Source organism: Lagenorhynchus albirostris, chromosome 2 (genome assembly GCF_949774975.1).
Source record: "Lagenorhynchus albirostris chromosome 2, mLagAlb1.1, whole genome shotgun sequence".
In the NCBI taxonomy this organism is placed as follows: Eukaryota; Metazoa; Chordata; class Mammalia; order Artiodactyla; family Delphinidae; genus Lagenorhynchus; species Lagenorhynchus albirostris.
The window spans coordinates 130509204-130531709 of NC_083096.1; the positions used below are offsets into that span (position 1 = coordinate 130509204).

The 22506-nt window shown below is 43.5% G+C and overlaps 1 protein-coding gene and 1 pseudogene across 1 annotated transcript; both read right to left on the bottom strand.

The window, feature by feature from the left end:
• Window positions 1-8109, bottom strand: part of LOC132515528 (CDP-diacylglycerol--inositol 3-phosphatidyltransferase-like) — a 33119-nt pseudogene extending 25010 nt beyond the window's left edge.
• An 11312-nt stretch (window positions 8110-19421) lies between these two features.
• On the bottom strand, window positions 19422-19895 carry LOC132516142 (large ribosomal subunit protein uL24-like). The gene is given in 1 exon segment (XM_060142551.1): window positions 19422-19895. A coding segment is annotated over 1 exon segment (438 nt). The 5' UTR covers window positions 19860-19895.
• Window positions 19896-22506: the final 2611 nt, after the last annotated feature.

Consider the following 22506-nt stretch of genomic DNA (forward strand, 5'->3'; position numbering starts at 1 on the left):
TCTCTGGGGACCCCCTAACCTATCTGTTTACACTGGTAAACTTCTATTCCATAAACTTAATCTTGCCAGCCTCTTGTCACTGCCCATCCTCCTGGCTATTGCTGTGTTAGGTACTTCTCTGTGTTCCCTTCGTACTTGCACCCATTCCCTTATAATTTTAAGTCTACTGATTTTTCTTCCCCTTATTTGTGGGCTCTTTGAGGCCAGGGTCAGTGTCTTTCCTCTTCGTCCCCAAAGCATAGGTTGGGGTCTAGCCCACAGGAAGCATTCAATAGTGCACTTTTGAAGGGTCAAGGGAGGAAGAAAGAAATAATCAAACACAACTGTGTTAAGAAGAAATGTAGAAACTGGAACAACATGAGTCCAGATACATTGGGAAGAGCAGAGCAGATGACATAAGGCCCCTTCCAACCTTGAGCTCTGATGTGTCTGGGATGAGAAAACTCAAAAATAATAATGAAAGAGGACTTTTATTGTGATTCATCTCATTCTTCTCACTCCCACTCTCCTCTGGTCTGCAAAGAGAAGAAAGATATGTTCAGACCCTGAACAAGGAATAAGGCAATGATTTTGCAGGTGCCATCACTAACTATTTGCCTATTAAAGCCCAGCAATGCACAATCTCTCCCTGCCTCCTCTTTCTTATTATCTGCCTTTTCATGAAGAAAAACGGAACAAAAGACTTACTAGAGGAATATGCAGTTGTTTAATTTGGGTTTCTCTTGTATCCTCTAATAGCCCAGCAAACTGGTAATTCTTATTCCTTGCTGAATTACAAAGGATATATTATCCCTGCTCATTCTACTGCAGGAGAATAATGGTGTGGGGAAGGAAGAGAAAGGGACATTATTTTTCTAGGCCTCTTTCCCAACAAAGAGGAAAAAGCTGTTGCCAAAGGACTATGTGTTTTGCTAGGCACTGAATTCTTCCCTCTGGTAATATCTGAAATCTTCAGGTGAACCCAGAAATTCAAAACCTCTTCTACTAAACTAAAAGTATGAATACATAAGAAGATAGATACACGAATATTTTATGCAAAATGTTATTTGAAGTGGCAAAAGACAAAAACACTAGAAACCACTTGGGCCTTTATTCTAGGGGAATATATAAATAAAATATGGTATATCCAAACTATGGACATTATGCATAAAAATATGTTCAATCTATATGTACTTACCTGGAGGGGTTTGAACGAAATATAGGTGAAAAAAGCAAGTGATTTTTCTGAGTTTATAAGTCCCGTTTTAAAAGAGTGTGACAAAAATCTCTAAATAGGTGAATATATATGCACATACAGACATACATACGTACAGTGTATATCTATCTATATATCTATATATATATGATATATATATATACATACGTACAGTGTATATCTATATATATATCTCTATATATATGATATGCATAGATAAGGATGTGAAAAGATATGTACCAAAATGTTCACATTTGTTATGATGGGAGGTAGGGGACTGGCAGATTAAGCAGAAGGGGGTATTGCTGACTCTTTTACACAGTGGTATTGTTTGATTTGTTGCCTCAAGCTGTCATTACTTTTGTACTTCAAAATGAAAACCTAAAATTTCCAAGCACACACACATACACACACTTTAAAGTCCTCAAATGGTGCTTTAAACCTAAAAAACAGTTTAACAAGCAGGATCCCTTTGACTTCTAAAGTCTCCCTGGTTAGCTTGTTATAATAGTTCACCTGGACAAGAAAGGAAAATAGAGGCTAAAACCCTCTGGCTGGGCTGCATAAGTCTTTTTTTTTAATTGACCAGCCTGCTGAGTGAGGGCACTGAGGACTGTCCAAGCTCCGGAATGGCCCATCAAACTCTGTGTTCTAGGGAAGGAGAAAAGTAGAAAAAGGCAGCCCGATTGCCTCTTGGCTCTTTGCCAAAGCAGTTGCTAGTGGTGGGAGTGGAATTTTTCCATGGCAAAGGAAGAGGAAAAATCAGATCACATTTCCTACAGGGAGAGCCCTATTTATTCAGGAAGATCTTGGGGCCCTTGCTGTTCACAACAGGAGCATGTTCATTGGGTCATGCCTTGATTTTCACCATTAGAAATCTTCTCTTCTTTTCCTTTCTCTTTCTTTCTTTCTCTTCTCTTTTTTGCCTTCAAGTTTGAAGGTGTTTCTCCCTAAAATGCAAACGACCTAGAGAAGTGCTACAAGTGACCATTGTTAGATAAAGTGCAAAAGAAAGTCAGGGCAAAAGAACTATTGGTTCAGCAAGGAAACATACATCCTCCCAAAGAACTAGACCTTCCTCTCTGTTACCTCACTAAATGAACTGGATCAGCAGCTTTTGGGGGACTTGAGAGCCCACAAGAAGAGGCTCCTGCCCCTTACCTTTTCTACCACTCTCTCCCAGCCAGGGTACTTGAATAGGAATCATGGACCTTCAGAAATGATCTTTGTAAAATTTCACTTGGGAGCATATTCTATAGTAAACATGGAAACACAGAATCAGTACACTTGGAAGGCACTAATGGCCACCTACCTGCACCTCTACTGATATACTTACTACTAATACTACTGGACACCATTTCTGAGGGCTTATTATCCGCTATGTGCTCTTCATCGGATATAATCCCCACAACATCCCTAGGAAGAAGGGGCTCCATTTTCCCAGCCTACAGATGTAGAAACAGGCTAAGGAAATTTCCAAAGTCACACTGCCAATAAATTTTTATGACCAGGCCATCAACCTCCTGATTCTATACTGTTTGTCCCAGATACACTGCCTCTCCTTATGATGTCACTGAAATGTGATCACAATCTCTGCTTGGACACCTCCAGTAATGGGAGGCTCACTATTTTTAGAGGCAGTCCATTGCTAATTATGGTGATATTCTTTTTTTTTTTTTTAAATGCTGGCTGTTGTCTGTTTACGGTGGTCATGTTTATCCCTTCAAGCGCTGCTCAGAATATATCTAATCTCTACTTCTTCTCTGTTATCTCTTCTTAGTTCTTTCAACTATTCCTTCCTGTTTCTTACTATCCTGGGTTTTTTTGTTTTTGTTTTTTTGCAGTACGTGGGCCTCTCACCGTTGTGGCCTCTCCCGTTGAGGAGCACAGGCTCCAGACACGCAGGCTCAGCGGCCATGGCTCACGGGAGCAGCCGCTCTGCGGCATGTGGGATCTTCCCGGACCGGGGCAGGAACCCATGTCCCCTGCATCGGCAGGCGGACTCTCAACCACTGCGCCACCAGGGAAGCCCACTATCCTGGTGTTTACACTCTCTTGCTTGTCAGCTTCCCAATTTAATTCTCATGGCCAGAACTGAAAAAAAAAAAAAAAAAGCCAGAAAACAATCTACCCAGTTGTGAACTCCAGATGGCTGAGAATGTATCTGTCTTGCTCACCAAACAGAGCAAGACTCTCATCTCACACTGGATGCTGTCAAAGTTGGCTAATGCCCTCTAGCTCACTGCTAGCTTTATGGCAGTCGCCCCAGGCCCAACCCTGACAACTTACCCGGAGTTCACTGTCCCTCAAATCACTGAGGATTTCAGAAAAATTTCCTGGCATGGACTCCCCTGGCGGTCCAGTCCAGTGGTTAAGACCCCACTCTTCCACTGCAGAGGGCGCAGACTCGGGGAAGATGATCCCGCATGCTGCGTGGCACGGCAAAAAAAAAAAAAAGTAAAAAAGTACTGACGGGGCTTCCCTGGTGGCACAGTGGTTAAGAATCTGCCTGCCAATGCAGGGGACACGGGTTCAAGCCCTAGTCTGGGAAGATCCCACATGCCGCGGAGCAACTAAGCCTGTGCGCCACAACTCCTGAACCTGTGCTCTAGAGTCCACGAGCCACAACTACTGAGCCCGCATGCCACAACTACTGAAGCCCACGTGCCTAGAGCCCGTGCTCCACGACAAGAGAAGCCACAGCAATGAGAAGCCTGCGCACAGCAATGAAATGAGTAGCCCCTGCTCACTGCAACTAGAGAAAGCCCGCGCACAGCAATGAAGATCCAACGCAGCCAAAAATAAATAAATAAATAAATTTTAAAAAATAAAAATAATAAAATGAAACTGAAATACTGTATTTAAAAAAAGTAAAGAAATGCGTGATAGATTGTTAATTTACTCAAAATAAATTTCTATTTTAAGTTCTTACATTACATACGCAACTTAGTCACTCAAGGACACTGCATTTAGTCTGAAAAACAGAGACCAAGAAGAACATATGAAACTCTTGGTGCTTCTATGAATAAAACAAGACCTAAGAACTAAAACACCTGGAAAGATAGAAGATCAAGACTGCTCTGCTGACCAGCCATCAATGAGATACCTCCTGGCATAAGGCCAGGCCCAGAACAAGAAACACACAGCCTGCAATCATGAAACACTGATGGCACAGGGAGCCAGCGGGTAAGGCAGGTGACATCCAGATACCTCCAGGCTTCCACAGTCTCAGAAAGATAAATCCAAGGCAACAAAGCACCAGTAGTCAGGAAAGAATTAGGGTGGATTTTCTGGAATTTAGTCCATTCACTTATTCAATAAATGTTATAGAGCATTTCATATAAACCGGGTGCTACACTCAGTATGTCCACACGGAAATGAGAAAGACATAGTAGCTGCCCGCCAGCAGCTTGAAGTCTGGTATATTCGCAGGACAATGGCATAAGTGCACCAATGGTATTTGCAAAGTCTGGGAGAGCCACAAAGGACAGCAGAGGACATCACAGAAATGACCCAACTGTTTCTAAAATCTTAACATGTGAGCAATGGGCAAGATGCTACACTTAAAAAGCAGTAAGCTGGGGCTTCCCTGGTGGCGCAGTGGTTGAGAGTCCGCCTGCTGATGCAGGGGACACGGGTTCGTGCCCCGGTCCGGGAAGATCCCACATGCCGCGGAGCGGCTGGGCCCGTGAGCCACGGCGGGCTCGGGATTCCAATTCTTTCCTGCACAATATTTTTGCACAAATATTTTCACCTCTTTGGGTCTTCGTGCCTCAGTTGAATGATTTACATGTTTCTTAAGGTTCAAGCAGTGACCTAAGCTCTCTGTATGTCTAAGTTTCCTCATCTGTAAAATGGGGGTAGTAATAATACCTGTCCCATAGGTCTCAATGGCTTTATATTTGTAAAAGCACTCAGAACAATGCCTGAATCATAATAAGCACTGTACACCTATTAAATAAAATAAATATAACTATCCTAATTATTTGTCACTAGGTCCCTATTTTCAACCTCTGAGTGAAAGGAATTAAAGGACCTTTCAGGAACCCTACAAGCCCCAGCAGTGAATCTCGTATCATCAGACCACACTGCCCAACGCCCTCCTGGTTGCAGACATCTACCAACCCCAGGTCCCTGACTTAGCTCCTGATTCTCTGTGACTCTCCCCAACACTGTTCCCATCATTATTCTTGTGATTTCTTTATCCACGTAGAGATTCTTCCGGTGTCCCGGTCTCTTCATCACTGACTTCTCATGTTCTCTATCCTACTTGGGGGGGCTCATGTGTCTTGGTCACACTCTAAACACTGTCATTTTGACTTTTGACGAATGCTGTTTATTTTTATGTTTACCTAGGAAGTTCCTACTTATTCCTAATTTGTACAGAGCTTTGTATAAAATATTGATTTCTGAATATACCTTCAGCTTTTCTGATAAAGGGACTAAACGAGTCATAACGTAGTGAGTTGGAATAACAGAGCTCATTACAAACGAAGTGAACCAATTTCATTCCTAAATAAACATATTTTAGACGTTTCTTAGTTGAAAGTTGCCAGAGATTAGATGGGTAGTGTCTATTTAACATTAATGAATGGGCGTGGGTGGAGAGAGCCATTGCATTGTGCAGCTGGAAAAGAATCTATGTATGTCTCAAGAAGGTTGTGATTTTTTATGACAAGAGACAGGAACATCGTTGAAAGTTAAATAAGGCTCTTCCTTCCCTTCTAGATTCTCCCATCCTTCTGTTTACCAAGTTAATAAAATATTCCTCACTCCCTCTCCCTTGTCTTCACCAGGCCTCCTCCCTCTCCATGGTTGCTACTTCTCCTGTGAGTTTCACCATGGAATCCTCTAGCCGTCTGGACAGAAGCGGTTCCTCTAACTTCAGCCCTTGCTTTGCTGGAGTCAGGGAATCTGGAATCGGGCTGCTCCCTGAATTTGCTAAGAGCCCTGGGCTCCTGCCCTTGCCCACCCTCAGATCCCAGCCTTTCAGACTTCTGGTCTACTGACCTGGCCTCTACCACTGCATGAGGGCTGCAAATTCCTCATTTATACTTGAATTCCCCACTGGGCTGAGAGCTCTTCTCTGAAGCTCCGTCTACTTGTTTGGGTCTTCACACCCTACTTAGCCCTTGCTGGAATACCAACTCTCTCACTAGTTGTAAAACCTGGAACAAGTAACCTAAACTTTCTGAATCTCCACTTTCTTTTTCTAGTCCAATATATTTTCAAATATTATAATATTTATTTTCAATACTTAAGGTTCATGTTTCTCTTTCCCTGTGATCAATAAAATAAATTGAGACAATACAAAAGGTTTTTCTATGTGACTTTCAACAGGAATTGAATGCGCAACCTATGCCACAATAAGAGAAGGATGCTGTAGGGAGCTAACCAACTTAAGCACAAAGACCAATAAACAAGACAGAGAGCAAAGAGGGGAGAGAGAGAGAGAGAAGAGTCAGGGAGAAAGGAAGGAAGGGAGAGAAGGAGGAAGGGAGGAGGGGTAGGAAGGAAGGAATAAAGGAGAGAAGGAAAGAGAAGAAGGAAGGGAGGAAAGGAAACAGTCTCCATTTTCTGCATCTTCTCTGGGCTGTTGTGAGGACAAAATTAGTTTGACTGATAGATGCAGGTATGGATATATGATACGAGATCTAGATATATCTCTATCTAGATCAGGATATAGATAGAGATACAGAGATATTCAAGAAATACTAGTTCCCTTCTCAGCCTGCTTCTCCCTCATCTCAGCTTTGGGTGTTATGTCCGTTGCTTCTGGCCTTCTTGAGTCTCCATGAAAGCATGAATTTCCCATACTGTAAACAGATAGGTTAGGGGGTCCCTGGGAAAAGAGAACCAGGAATGGCTTTCTTTTCTTTCTTTTTTTAAAAATATTTATTTATTTATTTTGGCTGTGCTGGGTCTTAGTTGCTGCACGTGGGATCTTCGTTGTGGCATGCATGCAGGAACTAATTCTCCGACCCGGGATCGAACCCAGGCCCCCTGCATTGGGAGCGTGGAGTCTCACCCACTGGACCACCAGGGAAGTCCCAGGAATGGCTTTCTTGACATAAGAGAACCCATTTTGGCCTAAGCCATTTTGTGATCTATGCCTGGCCACCATGCTTGCCCTGAACAGATCTCAGTAATATCTTTGAGTTCTGCAGGAACTAAGGCCCCCACCCAGGTGGAGGACAGAATGGTGATGTTGACCCTTCTGACTTCAATCAACTAAAGCGTGGAATCTGTCGACTTTTGCCCCAGTTCTATGCTGAATTCTCCTCTGCTCAAGCCCCTTCGTGAATATGCTTAAAACTTCTCCAATTTTGCTGTTGGGAGACACCACTTTAGGAAATATCCACAGTGTTCTCCTTACTTGCTGCAAGTAATAACAAATCTTTCCTTCTCTCAATCTTTGGCTTGGTTGTGTTTATTGGCTCAACACCCACCAAGAGGTGAACCCAGTTTTTGGTAACAATACCCTCACAGACAGTCCTGTGCGTCCACCAGTACCATGCCATCCCCTCTCCCCTATCTTCCCCCCGAGCATGCACACTGAGGTCCCTGCTTGCACCGGGGCAGAGCCAACATAGCTCTCAACACTTGCACCTGTCTGGATCATCTTCCCTTCTTCCTGTCTTCTTTCCTATCCCCAAACCCTTACTTGGTGCTCAGTGTTCAGTCTGAGGGCCAGAAGGAGAAGTACCACCGGGGGCTTGTCAGGAATGCAGAGTGTGGTACCCCTCTCCCCAGACCTGCTGAATCACTGTATTTTAACAAGATCCCCAGATGACTCATAAATGCACTACAGTTTGAAAAGCACTGCACCAGATTATTCTTTAGGGCCTAACTCAGTCATCACTTCTATCAAAATATCATTGACCCTCCCATCCAACTTGTCCACTTACCTCCATGTGGGCGCTGTTACTTACTCATTCCTCCATGCTCCCATCTACCCACCACTCATCCATCCATCCGTCTACTCCTCCATCCATCTTGGAATCTGCAAACATTTAATGAGTATTTATCTTAGCAAGACCTCTCCTCATTGATGGAGATAAAAACTAAATCCTACAGGTTCCTTTCTCTCAGAGAGATCACAGTCCTATGGAGAAGATAACTAGTCTATAGGCAATTACAAGATATTGATAAGTGCTATTTATTCAGCAGTCACAAATATATTTGCTGGAATAAGGGTTTGAACCAGAGGCTAAACGGTACAAAAAAAGCACACCTCACTCAGCCAATGAGGTCAGGAAGACTAATCAGACACTGACATCCAAGCTGAATGTTAGTCCTTTAAGTCCCAGCCTACACATTCCTCCTTCTCCAGGAAGCCTAATCTGATGTCCCTCTACTAGGTTAGGGGTTCCTGCTCTATGCTCTATCCCACAGGAATCAGCCTGCCAAAATGCCAAGGAAACACATTCTCGGCCCTGGGAACGACATATGCAAAAATCTATAGGATAAAAACATCGTGGAGCATGATATATATAGATGATATATATACATCCCCTGCATTGCAATGATCTCTGTTCTTATCTGTCTCCCCTACTCATCTGTGAGCCCCCAAAGGGCAGGACTACGATTTGTTGATCTCTGTATTTCCATCCCCCAGCATAGTGCCTGGCATGTAGTAGGTGTTCAGTAAGTAAACAGACAGGACAGCAACAAGAAGATAGGCTTGGAGAGGGGTTTCTCCTGGGTTTAGCTCATTGTCCTTCAAACTGGTGTCTTGGATGCCGTTCTAGCAGCAGGGTAAGACCACTAGGGAAAACAGTTTTTTTTAATTTAAGAAAAAATTACAGACCATGGCAGGTATATGAGTCCTGTGTAAGCTAAAATTATCATTAAAAAATCTCATTCACTGGAAACAGTCAAAAGGGTGGAGAAAAAAGTTCAGAGGTGGCTGCATAGTAAAGCATGAGCACAGGTTTTTGGTTTCACTGCCTCACCAGTTTCAGGTCCAAGGGCACATATGTCCTTTTCTGCAGACTCATGTATGTGACTTAGTTATAGCCCCTGTGTTACATTTCTTCTGCATATAACGCAGAGGTGTGTGCCTCTTTTGCTCATTGCTGAGAAGGGAGCCAGACGTTAGCTGGCTTGTTCTGGTTACACAAGCTGAAGTTGAGAGAGCCTTAACTCTCACCCTGTTTTTCAATTTCTACTGGGATTATGAGCTTGAGAGTCAAACAGACATTAAAAGTCTTCTAGTCCACCCGTCTCCAACTTTCAGCCCTTGGCTCCATTAGAGTTATGGCAAGAGGTCTGCGAATCTATACTGGCGCCTTGCACTGCGTTCAGCCTGAATTATAGTTACACATGTGTACACGTATATACTGTATTTTTCAGATCATAGTATAGTGATTTAGAACACTGACTCTGGAGTCAGACTGTCTGGGTCTGAATCTCAGCTCCACCTTTACAAGCCATGTGCCTTGAGGTAAGGCACTTTCTGTACCTCAGTTTCCCCATCTGTAAAATGGGTATAATAACTATACCTCTCTCACAGGATTAAATGAGCTAATATTCATTTAGTGCCTAGCATAGCTTCTGGGACATAACAAGGAGTATATAAATGTTGGTTAAACAAAATGAAAAGAAAGTTGGTAGTAGCATTTATTGCAACTCTAATAAATAATTATTGTGTGTATATTTAACACTGTCTGTCCCTCCCTAGCTTGTAAGAGCATAGGAAGGCCAAGTTGGCCTTTTTCTTTTTCTTTTTTAAAAAAAAATTTATTGGGGTATCGTTGATATACAATGTTGTGCTAGTTTCAGGTGTAAAGCAAAGTGAATCGATTATACATGTACATATATCATGTATATGTATATCATATACATGTACATATATCCACTCTTTTTTAGATTCTTTCCCCATATAGGCCATTACAGAGTATTGAGTAGAGTTCCCTGTGCTATACAGTAGGTCCTTATTAGTTATCTATTTTGTGTATAGTAGTGTGTATATGTCAGTCCTGGCCTTTTTCTTAATAATATCTACAATGCTGGCAAAGAAGCTGGCACACAGTGTTTGATAGATACTGTTACGTATGGTAGACTCTTTACTTCTTTCCTCACTCCATCTCCCCTGCTCAAGAACCTACTATGGCTCCCTATTGCTTACTGCACCAAATCCAGTTTCTTTGCCTGAATTTCAAGGCCTAGGAAACCTGGCCACATTTAGTCTCTCTGTCCCACGTATTCTAAACAAGGGCAATATCGCCCCCAAGGGGGCAAATATTGGTTCTTGGAGGTTGAAAAAAATCTTACTCTTTTTATGTGTATAGCATATGAACAGACGTATAGTACATAACAGATACACAAATACCTGTGGTATTAAGATTTCATTGGAGGGGGCAATTAGGAAAAATGTCTACAACGGTTCCTGGGCTTTAATGAAAAAGGGTTGAAGAAACATTGATCTAGCCTATTTCTCTCAAGAGGAAGAACACTCAGAGCATAAAGGGCCGAGGAAATCACTTTCTCTTCTTTGGTCCTCAGTTTTCAGGGAAGTCAAATGAGGGAGATCTGCCTGTGACCTCTGAGGCCCTTCTCAGCCCTGAGAGTTAATGACCCCAAGAATCAGGCGCTCACCAAGCCCACATGTATGTACTCACCCAGAGCCTTTGCCCGTTGCAGAAGTGAATTTCATTCCCACCCACTGGCCTTCGTTTACTCGTGTCATTCGCCAACCCCTCCTCCCCGCCCCGACAGATTCCCAGAACCTCTGTCTTCTCCTCCCCTTTTTGAGCCCCTACCTCCTTCACATGAAGCCTCTCCGGGTACCACTCCCACCTCCAATCCAGGTAGTGCTGGCCTGGGTGTGTGAGCTAGGATGTGGGTGATGGATGATTCCTCAGAGCCCTAGGAGGTGAGATTTCCAGCTGGCCCCCAGCATGGTGCTTGGCACGAGATCAATGCTTAATAAGTACTTGCTGGGCTTCCCTGGTGGCGCAGTGGTTGAGCATCTGCCTGCCAATGCAGGGGACACGGGTTCAAGCCCTGGTCTGGGAAGATCCCACATGCCGCGGAGCAACTGGGCCCGTGAGCCACAACTACTGAGCCTGTGTGTCTGGAGCCTGTGCTCCGCAACAAGAGAGGCCGCGACAGTGAGAGGCCCACGCACCGCGGTGAAGAGTGGCCCCTGCTCACCGCAACTAGAGAAAGCCCAGGCACAGAAACGAAGACCCAACACAGACAAAAATAAATTAATTAATTAATAATAATAAAAAAAAAAGTACTTGCTGAGTGAAGAACGCATGAATGAATGAATGATTTGTCTGTATCTCCCTAGCTTGTAAGGGCATAGGAAGGCCATCCCCTTTCACAATGTCCAAAGCAGCAAAAAACTCATTGGACAGGGAGCATGGTCCTCGCTGGGTTTCCCCAGAAGCAAACCATGAGACAAGGATCAGAGTGCAAGTGGTCCGTTTGGAAGGTGACTCTTGGAGACACTGGTAGAGGAGTGGGGAAGTGAGATAGGAAAGGAACAGACACCAGTAACTGTTGTGATATTAAGCAAGTCACCACTATGGACAACCAGAGCTTCACTCGATTGGAGATCTCTGGGAGTCAGTGTAGTTACCGCACAAGAGAGGAAGGAGCTGGGGTGCTTAGCCACCAGCTCACATCACACTATGGTGGAGAGCTGTTCCCAGGAGGCATGAATTCCCTGGGAGTCCCAGCCTGCGGCCGGTGAAGGCACAGTGGTCACCGGCATCTGGAGAATGCCCTCTTCCAAAGAGACCCAGGCACTGGCAGTCGATATTCAGGCCAGAACTATGGAAACAGTTAAACCAAGGGTCATGGGGGGTAGGAGAACCTGCACCTTTGCTACACGGATGCAGGCGAAGAGTGAGGGAGAAATGACTGCTCAGAACCTTTCCTTCTCCCCTTTCCAGGGTCCTAACCACAATCCATTCCAAACAGATAAGAAGACTCTTGCATTTGTAAAACACCTAGCACATTTTTACTGCTCTTTCACCTTTCTAGCACATCAACCCTAAGGGGATTCCCCTGCCATGTTGCACAATGTCCATCCCTGGATGGGGTCCCTGGAGTTAAAATCGTCCTGCCTGAGAGGCAGGCAGGGCAGGAGCGCTGGCGGTGTGGGCACCGTTACTCTTGTCTCCATTTGCACGAAAACACCCTTTCATTAGAGACAGAGTGAATGAGAGGATGAGCAGAGGTCAGCGCTCTTGTCTCCGCCCTTGGAGGTGGTGTGTTAGGATCTGTGGAGCTCTACTCCAGCTCCTTCCTGTCCGGTGGGGCCCACCAAACCTGGGCTGCTCTGTCCCCAGGCTGCCCTGCGTGCAGGGCAAAGTCAGAGACAAGGAAGCATAAGCTGCGCTTGACGAAGGGCCCTCTGACCCCCACATCCCACTTGGACTTGGGAAGAAAGAGCCCTGAGCTTTAGATTCGACTCTGCCACTAACTTCCTGTAAAGCTGCAGCCAAGCCATTTAGCCTCTCAACCCTCATTAGTCACGTGTATGAAATGGTTCAATTCTCCTGTTGCCACTGAGAGATTAGGCCTGAGAAAGTGTTTTACAGACTGTAAAGTGCTCTAAAAATATAAGATATTATCCTTGTTGTCGTTAATAATGTCTCCTGTCTCTGAACTCCTAGTGTGCTTGTGTCAGAACCACACAATCGCACTCGTATCTTCTCCCATCGTTGCAATTTTTTAAAAATAAATTTATTTATTTTTGGCTGCGTTGGGTCTTCGTTGCTGTGCACAGTCTTTCTCTAGTTGCAGTGCATGGGGCTACTCTTCATGCGGTGCACGGGCTTCTCATCGCAGTGGCTTCTCTTGTTGCGGAACACAGCCTCTAGGCGCATGGGCTTCAGTAGTTGTGGCTCAAGGGCGCTAGAGCACAGGCGCAGTAGTTGTGGGGCACGGGCTTCATTGCTCCACGGCATGTGGGATCTTCCCGGACCAGGGCTCGAACCCACGTCCTCTGAACTGGAAGGCGGATTCGCAACCACTGCACCACCAGGGAAGCCCCATCGTTGTGTTTTGAACGACTTGCCATTCCCTGCAGGTGCCATGTTCTTTCTTGTCTCCAAAGACTCCCTCTACCTCTGCTCACATTGACTCCTGGTTACCTCCTACTCATCTTGGAGGACTTGCCTGCAGTGATGCTTCTCCAGGCATTGTCTCCTGACCCCTGCCCTCTGCAGTCTGAGGAGGAAGTCCCACCTGCGTGTGCCCGTGGCTCCTTGGACACCCCTCTGTGGCTTACTGCCTGCTTTGTCCCTGAAACTTCTGCAAAGCAGGGAGACTGTATTAGTCTGCTAGTGTGGCTGTAACAAAATACCACACACCGGGTGGCTTAAACAACAGAAGTTAATTTTCTCACCATTCTGGAGGCCAAGATGAAGGTGTCAGCAGGGTTGGTTTCTTCTTCTTCTTCTTCTTTTTAATTTATTTATTTGGTTGTGCAGGGTCTTAGTTGCAGCACGTGGGCTCCTTAGTTGCAGCATGCGGGATCCTTAGTTGTGGCATGTGGACTCTTAGTTGTGACATGCATGTGGGATCTAGTTCCCTGACCAGGGATCGAATCTGGGCCCCCTGCACTGGGAGCACGAGTCTTAACCACTGCTCCACCAGGGAAGTCCCAGGGTTGGTTTCTTCGGAGGCCTCTCTTCCTGGCTTGCAGTTGGCCATCTTCTTGTGTCTTCATGTGGTCATCTCTCTGTCTGTTGTGTCTGTGTCCTAATCTCTTCTTCCTAGGATGACAGTCATAGGTGTCCCCAAGGGTCCCATTTTAACAGGATCATTTCCTTAAAGACCCTACGTCGTGGGTGGGGGAGGAGGGATAAATTGGGAGATTGGGATTGACATGTACACACTACTATACATAAAATGGATAACTAATAAGGACCTACTGTACAGCACAGGGAACTCCACTCAGTACTTTGTAATGACCTCTATGGGAAAAGAATCTAAAAAAGAGTGGATATAGGTATATGTATAACTGATTTACTTTGCTGTACACCTGAAACTAACACAACATTGTAAATCAACTATACTCCAAGTAAAAAAAAAAAAGATCCTATGTCCAAACTGTGTTACATTCTAACGTGCTGGGGTTAGAGCTTCAACATACGAATTTGGGAGGGACAAAATCAAGTGTAACAGAGACTCTGCTTTTATATCTCTGTATACAACTCTGTGCTGACACATTGAAATTGTCCAATAAGTGCTTTTGAGTCAGTGAATGAAGAATTGAACAGATATGTGTTGTACATGTTTTCTCAACCAGAGTATAAAGCTACTTGAGGACAATGAAAGAACACTAGCTTTGGAATCGGGAGACCTGGATTATTCTCCTTTGCTTCATGTCAGTGGAGGAGGAGATCCTTTTAGCAGCAACTTCAAAAGATGCCCCTTTACCTAGATCTAACATGCCTGTTCCACTCCTAAAGCCATTGGAGATTAGAGCATTTATTCTTCATAATGCCTAGAGCACTTGCCAAATTCCAGGCTCCTACAATTTCAACCCAAGAAAATGCCATCTGCTGCTCAAAAATTGATTGTTGGCCACCTTTTATCTGTTATATTCTCTTCCAGTGAGAAATTGTGTTTCCCTGCAGGGTGAGTGGTTCTTCCATAGCCACTTAGTAATCACTGGAGAATCTATTGTCTTTACTTTGCAGCTTGATTAGTCATGAGTGTTTATTCAGCCAAAACGTTTCAGACACACATGAATTACAGCATTTTGGCCTTGGAAGGAACCTTAGAAAGCATGGGCCATGAAACTTTAGACTCGAGTATAAACCCTGCTTCCTTGGACAAACTAAGGTTTTCTCATCTGCCAAACATGTGGAGTAATATTTAACAGACTTATTCTGAGTACTGAATAGGATAACGTGTATATAGTGTCTCAGACATAAGAGGGCTGAATAACTGTTCGTTTTCTTCATCTCTCCATTTTACAGATGGGCAAATCAAGGCACAGAGGAGGAGAAAGCCCTTAGCCCTAAGCAAATCAGCAGCTTTTTATTTTTATTTAATTTATTCATTTTGGCCATACTACGCAGCATGTGGAATCTTAGTTCCCCAACCAGGGATCGAACCCACGCTCCCTGCATTAGAAGTGCAGAGTCTCAACCACTGGACGTCCAGGGAAGTCCCCCTCAGCAGCCTTTTAAACAAGTCAGAGTTTGAACCCTATTTTCTTAAAAATTTTTAATTTTGTTGTGGTAAGAACATTTAACCTGAGATCTAAGTGTACAATACACTATTGCTGACTGTAGGCATGGGGTTGTATAGCACTTATTTTTTAGAACTTATTCATCTTGCTTAAATAAATTTAATACCTGTTGATTAAATTCCTCATTTCCCTCTCTTTCCAGCCCCCGGCAACCACCATTCCATTCTTTGATTCTATGAATTTGACTATTTTAGATACCCCCATATAAGTAGAATCATATAGTATTTGTCTTTCTGCAAGTGACTTATTTCACTTAGCATAAATTCCTCATGGTTCATCTGTGTTGTCGCATAAGGCAGGATTGCCTTCTTTTTAAGTCTGAATAGCATTCCACTGTATGTGTCCCTGGGGTCTTGATTTCAAGTCCAAAATTATTCTTTTGCCTCCATGCTGGATTTGTAAAATCTCTTTACCCACTAAGCAAGTAAGTTTTCCTGCACAACAAGCAGATATCTGAGTTGACAAGTCACCAAATAAAGAAGAGCAAACATTTGAAAAAGAAATGCACCAGTTTTCCATAAGAGACTGGTGTCCAACACTCAGGGATCTCACAGACAAGCGAAGACAACTTCTCCCAGAATGCTTTGCCACCCAGGCTAGTCTAGCCAGTGATTATAGTTTAAATTCAGCCCTATGGGTATAACTGTGCCAAATACATTTCCCATCATGAGCTCACTAATGCACCCCTGCATTACTCTCCAGATAGTTCTGAAACTTTAGACTGAGGATGAGCCTCCGCTTGAGGTCAATGCCTCTCATTAGATTTCTAGTTTCTTTCCAGTCTGGCCTCCTGGTTGACATCAGAATTTTCTTTTTAGAACAGAGATCTGATCTTGTCACTACTCTGCTCAAAAACTCTACATGGTTCCTGATTTCTACAGGATGAAGTATAGACTTTTAAACACAAAAACAACAAAAGTATGTGTTAAAATGTATGTACACATCTGGCCAGATCACATGTATATCAGTTTTCGAGGGCTGTCAGAACAGAATGCCATACACTGAATGACTTAACAGAGATTTATTTTCTCATAGTTCTGGAGGCTGGAAGTCCAAGATCAAGGTGTCAGCAGGGTTGGTTTCTCCTGAGGCCTCTCTCATTGGCCTGCAGATGACTGCCTTCTAGCTGTAATCCCACATGGTCCTTCCTCTGTGTATTCATGTCCCTGTTGTTTCCTTATGCATCTAAATTTCCTCTTATTAAAAGGACACAGGGGAGTTCCCTGGTGGCACACGGGTTAAGAATCCACCTGCCAATGCAGGGAACATGGGTTCGATCCCTGCTCTGGGAAGATCCCACACGCTGCGGAGCAACTAAGCCTGCATGCCACAACTACTGAGCCTGCGCTCTAGAGCCCATGAGCTACAACTACTGAGCCCATGGGCCACAACTACCGAGGCTGTGTTCCACAACTACTGAAGCCTGTGCCTAGAGCCTGTGCTCCGCAACAAGAGAAGCCACCACAATGAGAAGCCTGCGCACCATAAAGAAGAGTAGCCCCCGCTCACCACAACTAGAGAAAGCCCGCATGCAGCAACGAAGACCCAACACAGCCAAAAATAAAATAAATAAAAAAATTTAAAAAGGACACAAAGTCAGCTCGGATTAAGGCCCACTCTAACAGCCTATTTTAACTTAATCACCTCTTTAAAGGCCTTATTTCCAATTCTAGTCTCATTTTGGGGTATTGGGGTTAGAACTTCCCCCAAATGTATAAATCTGTGGGGACACAATTCAGCCCATAACAATATATGTGCATTAGATATGTTTTAAAACTGCACATTCTAGAAAGAGTTTGTTTAAAAGGTATTATAAACTAAATTATTTGGTTAATTTTTATATTTCAGATGTAACTTCTCCTGGACGGGAAGACCAAGAATTTGGTATTACTAAAAGTATATCTGGCTTGAGTTAGACTTTGAGAACTGCCATAGTAGAACTCCTGGAATTCTTGAATCTGCTAGGTCTCAATCAATGTTTCCTGGTTCATTCTCAATAACACTGTGACTTAAAATTCCATCTTATTTAATTTGTATCCCCAGCCCAACACCTAATAAGGATTCAGTCATTATTTTTTTAATTCAGTGAAATTAATCATGCAAAGCCCCATCCCTTTCGTGCCCAGTTTTCAGTCTCACTAAGCATCAATCTCTTCCCCAAGCATACCTCTCACTCTTGTGTTTTACACATGGTGTTGTCTCACCCTTGACTGCCCCTTTCTCTAGAGAGCCAACGCAGTCATGGAGACCCGACACATATGTTGCAGATAAACACTCCCTCCTTTATTCTCTCATTGTATTATGTACCTCTTGCTACTTAGTAGATATCAGAATGTATTTTATTTTATTTACTTATTTTTTAAATAAGCTTATTTATTTATTTATGGCTGCGTTGGGTCTTCATTCAGGTGAGCAGGGGCTACTGTTCGTTGTGGTGCATGGGCTTCTCATTGCGATGGCTTCTCTTGTTGTGGAGCACGGGCTCTAGGCATGCGGGCTCAGTAGTTGTGATGCACGGGCTTAGTTGCTCCGCAGCATGTGGGATCTTCCCGGACCAGGGCTGGAACCCGTGTCCCCTGCATTGGCAGGTGGATTCTTAACCACTGCACCACCAGGGAAATCCCAGAATGTATTTTAAAGGTGAGTTTTCCCATCTCCCTCACTATACTTTATACTCCTTCAGGGCAAGAAGAATATTCTATCACACATAGGCACTTAGTAAAGGTTTGCTAGATGAGTTGGTCTGCTATTCTGCATGGTGGCATGGGTGGCAGTCATACACCTGCATGGACCCAAAGCGTGAGTTTGCCTTAGCCCCGTGTTTTTTTCCAGACCCGTAAACATCCACAAGCCCAACCTGACCCCAACACAAAGAGAGGAAAGAAGTCCTTTCATGATGAGGTCCCAGGATCCTCAGTTCTACCCTCAAAGAGTGCCCAAAGCAAAATACAGCTTTGGAAGTGACAGCTCCACCTTGCCCAGCCCACCCTCCTTCCTCTAAGCCACTCGGTCATCTGACTTTAGCCTGGGAACTTCTCAGTCCAGTCTCAGGCTATGCTAAAGAACGAACAAGAATTGTCTGTCTTTGAGAAATGTACATGACATTTGATAAATGGGGCGAGGGGGGATATTTTGTTATGTATGTAACTGGAAGAGAAAACACAAAATTGCTAATAATTGTCTTTGGGAGGTGATATCATGACAGATTTTTACTCTATTTCCTAGAATAGGTTGCATTGTCTAAATTGTCTACAAAGACCACATTTGACTTTTATGATTGAAAATAAAGATTCAATAAAATCCCCTCATAGCATCCTAGGTGGAGCCATAAAATTCAATTGTGTGAGATGCGTGGTCTTGGCCCTGTGAGGTTACTGAAACGACCAGGGCGAACCAGGTCAGCTAGCCCGGGGGTTGCAGGGGCCAGCCAGTGCCATCCAAACCTGTCCCTGCCCTGGCTGGGGTTTGGTACTTCCTACTGGTGCTGGACCACAGTGGCAATTCACAGCCCCTTCCTCTTGGCTAACTGACTTATAATATCAGCCCAATACTGGGGACACCGGGCGCCCTGGCGAAATGGAGTTCTCTGTCTCCCAATACACAGAGGAGAGGATGAGAGAGAGGTCAGAGGAGAGATGGGGAGACCTCCCTCCAGGAACGAAGTGGCTGCTTGGCTGCACGGAGCCCTGCTGGCTGACAGCCTCCAGAGATCAGCATCTTCAGCAGCTGCCTCAGGATCAGCTTAGGAGCCGAGGTCATGCTCCTTTTCAGCAACCCCTAGCCAACAGCTAAGCATGGCAGGATACTAGGGCCTGGTGGGTTTTGCCCAATGTGGACCTGTTCTGATCGGCAATCTTGTTCCAGAGCTTCCCAGTGGGTCATCCAAGACTCTCTCAGATCATGGTCTCAGGCTTTTCCTACACAGTCCTGCTTCTTCGCCTCTTTTATCTTCTATCTTTTCCATTTTAACAGTTTTTAATGAAAGTTGTATGCAAGATTACTTCATTCCTGCATCTTCTCAATTGTTTCTTCCTTATATTTGCCCTTTTCCTTTCCTACTTGGCGAGATTTGGCTTTACGTTTGAGGATCTTTCTGCGGTCTTTATCCAGCTTTAGTCTGGTGATAACCACCTTGCTGGGGTGAATGCCCACGTGGACAGTCGTGCCATTAGCCTTCTTCCGCTGCACTCGTTCAGTGTAGATGACATATTTCTTCCTGTAAACCTGGACTACTTTGCCAATTTGCTGCCCTTTGTAGTGCCCTCCTACCACCTGAACTTCATCATCCTTTCAGACGGGCATGGATCGGACATTGTACTTCTGTCTCAGCTCTTTAGAAAGAGGGGAAGACATAATCTTCCTGCGAATGTGGGAAGGCGCGTTGAAATGTCTTTTCTGGTTCTTGCTTCGGTCAGAAATCACAAAGGGATTGAACTTCATTTCGGCCGCTAGCGCTTCAGCGATGGTCGCAAAAGGGAAGAACCCCTCTTTTATCTTATACAGACACTGTCTCCGACAAGCCTCTTGCACTCCCGACTCCAGCTTAGTGGACCCTACTGACAGTTTTACACACACACACACACACACACACACACGTGTAAGGACCCATGAGTCTGACTAACACCTGAGCCCTCCAGGCCGCACGGAAGGACCTGCTCATTTACCTAACACATGCTAAGTACCTACTCTGTGCAGGATCATTGTTCCTGCCCTCAACCAAGCCCTGTCTAATGAGGGACACAGAGAGAGAAATAAATCAGCAAAATACATTGTGATATCTTAGTGTAATACATGCATGCTTCTAATTGTTTAAGTACATGGAAACCTCTAATGAGTTCCCAATGTTCTCATCCTACTGTTTTCTTTGAGTGAACATTTCTCTTGCAATCTTGTTTATCATTTGGCTTTGCAATGTCTTTTGCTACTGACAAAACAGAGTTAAACTCGAATGCATATCCAATGGGGAAACTCTAATAAATTCTAAATTGGGGACTTGAATTAATGAATCCCTGAATAACAGAGTTGATTATACTGCCCTTTGTATTCCAGTTCCTGGTGTTTTATTGGTTTTGTCTCTGAAATGACTGATGATCAGCAGATCTAATAATGACAGTAATGACTGAAGTCCAAAAATAATAAGACTTAAGCCACAGTCACATTAAAGCCGGTAATAATAATAAGCCTCTACCCATAAGCCTCTACCCATACATTAAAGCCTTAGCTTGCTAATTGTACCTGTAACCTAAGCAAACAACTGCTGAGAGGAGAACCAAGAACATGACAGAGGAGCCAATATTCTGTGGCATCACAAGTTGGATTTTTTCTATTCTAAGAAACTCTAAAAGAATTTGTTGCCACCCTCTGGGAGTTCACAGAGAGGAAGAAGTTGGGTCACATATTAGTTTTCTAGATCACTTATAAAAGGCCCTGATAAACAACGAGGTCCTACTGTATAGCACAGGGAACTATATTCAGTGTCCTGTGATAAACCATAACGGAAAAGAATATGAAAAATAATGTATCTATATGTATAACTGAATCACTTTGCTGTACAGCAGAAATTAACACAACATTGTAAATCAACTATACTTCAATAAAAATTTTTTTAAAAACTTTTAAAAAGGGCCTGAATCGTGTCTTTGACACAAAAGCATCCAAGTACACCAGGCTTCTGGCGACATATATATATATATATATATATATATATATATATACACACACACACATATATATAATATGTATATGTGTATATACATATATATACAGCTATATACATATATACACAGATAACTATATATGGGTATATATACACAGATAACTATATATGGGTATATATATATATATATATATATATATATATATACACACATATATATTTAATCTGGGTCCCTGTTCTGTTTGGAAGTCAGGACCTACCCAAGATTTCAGGGGGCTCCTCCTGAGAGGGTGGCTGCAAGTCTCCTTCCATGGCTCACTCAGCCAGCCTGCTACCAGCTTGATTCCTCTTGACCACCCTGTACACTCTCAAGCATCCTGAGATTGCTCTCCTCTCTGCCCCTCTGCACCCCTGCACGCCAATAATATTCTTTCTCCCCTCGTTCTCCATAGCGGTACTAACATGGGGCTATTACAAGTTAAAAACTCTTACTGACTGTATAAGAATAATAAAAGCAGGTACAGGGTAGCCCAAACAGGAGTCAACTAAAGAACTCCTCCAAATCAATAATAAAAAGAAAACCCAGTTTTGAAAAATGGAGAAAACCCTTGATTTCAAAACAGACGTTTCAGAAGTTATATGAATCACTAGTACACACATAAAACGTTTTTTACCAGTGTTCGCAAAAATACCATGTAAATTTGTGTGAATACCTCATTATTCATCAGAGAAATGCAAATTAAAACTGTGAGATACAATTTCTTACCCACTAGAATGGCTGCATTTTAAAGGAGTGACAAATGTCAAGTGTTAACAGCGACGTGGAGCTCCTAGAACTTGTGTACATTGCTAGTGGGGGATAAGATAGTACAACCACTTTGGTGAACTGTCTGGCAGTTTATTGTAAAGAATATACCCACATTATGACCAGGAATTCCACTTCCAAGCATCTACCCAAGAGAAATGAAAATATATGTACACAAAAATCATATAGGAACGTTCATAGCACCTTTATTCATAATAATGAAACCCGGAAACAAACTAAGTGTTCTCCAACAGGAGATAAACAAATTGTGAATTTTTTGTATTTAAAAGCATACTAATAAGAAGAATAAGAATAATAAGAAGAAATTATTGATATCCATATTAACATTGATGAATCTCAAAAGTATATTGAGCAAGACACAAATGAGTACATACCATTTGATTCCATTTATAAATTTTGTGTGGAATTAAAAAACAGTCAAAACTAATTTATGGTGATAGAAATCAGAACATGTGTTACTTAGGGTGGGGGTGGGACAGACTGACAGGAAAGGGACATTTCTGGGTAATGTAAAAGGTCTCTATCTTAATTAGGGTGGTGGTTAGAAGAGGGTGAACAATGGTCAAAACTCATTGAACTGTACACCTAGTATGTGTGCAATTTGT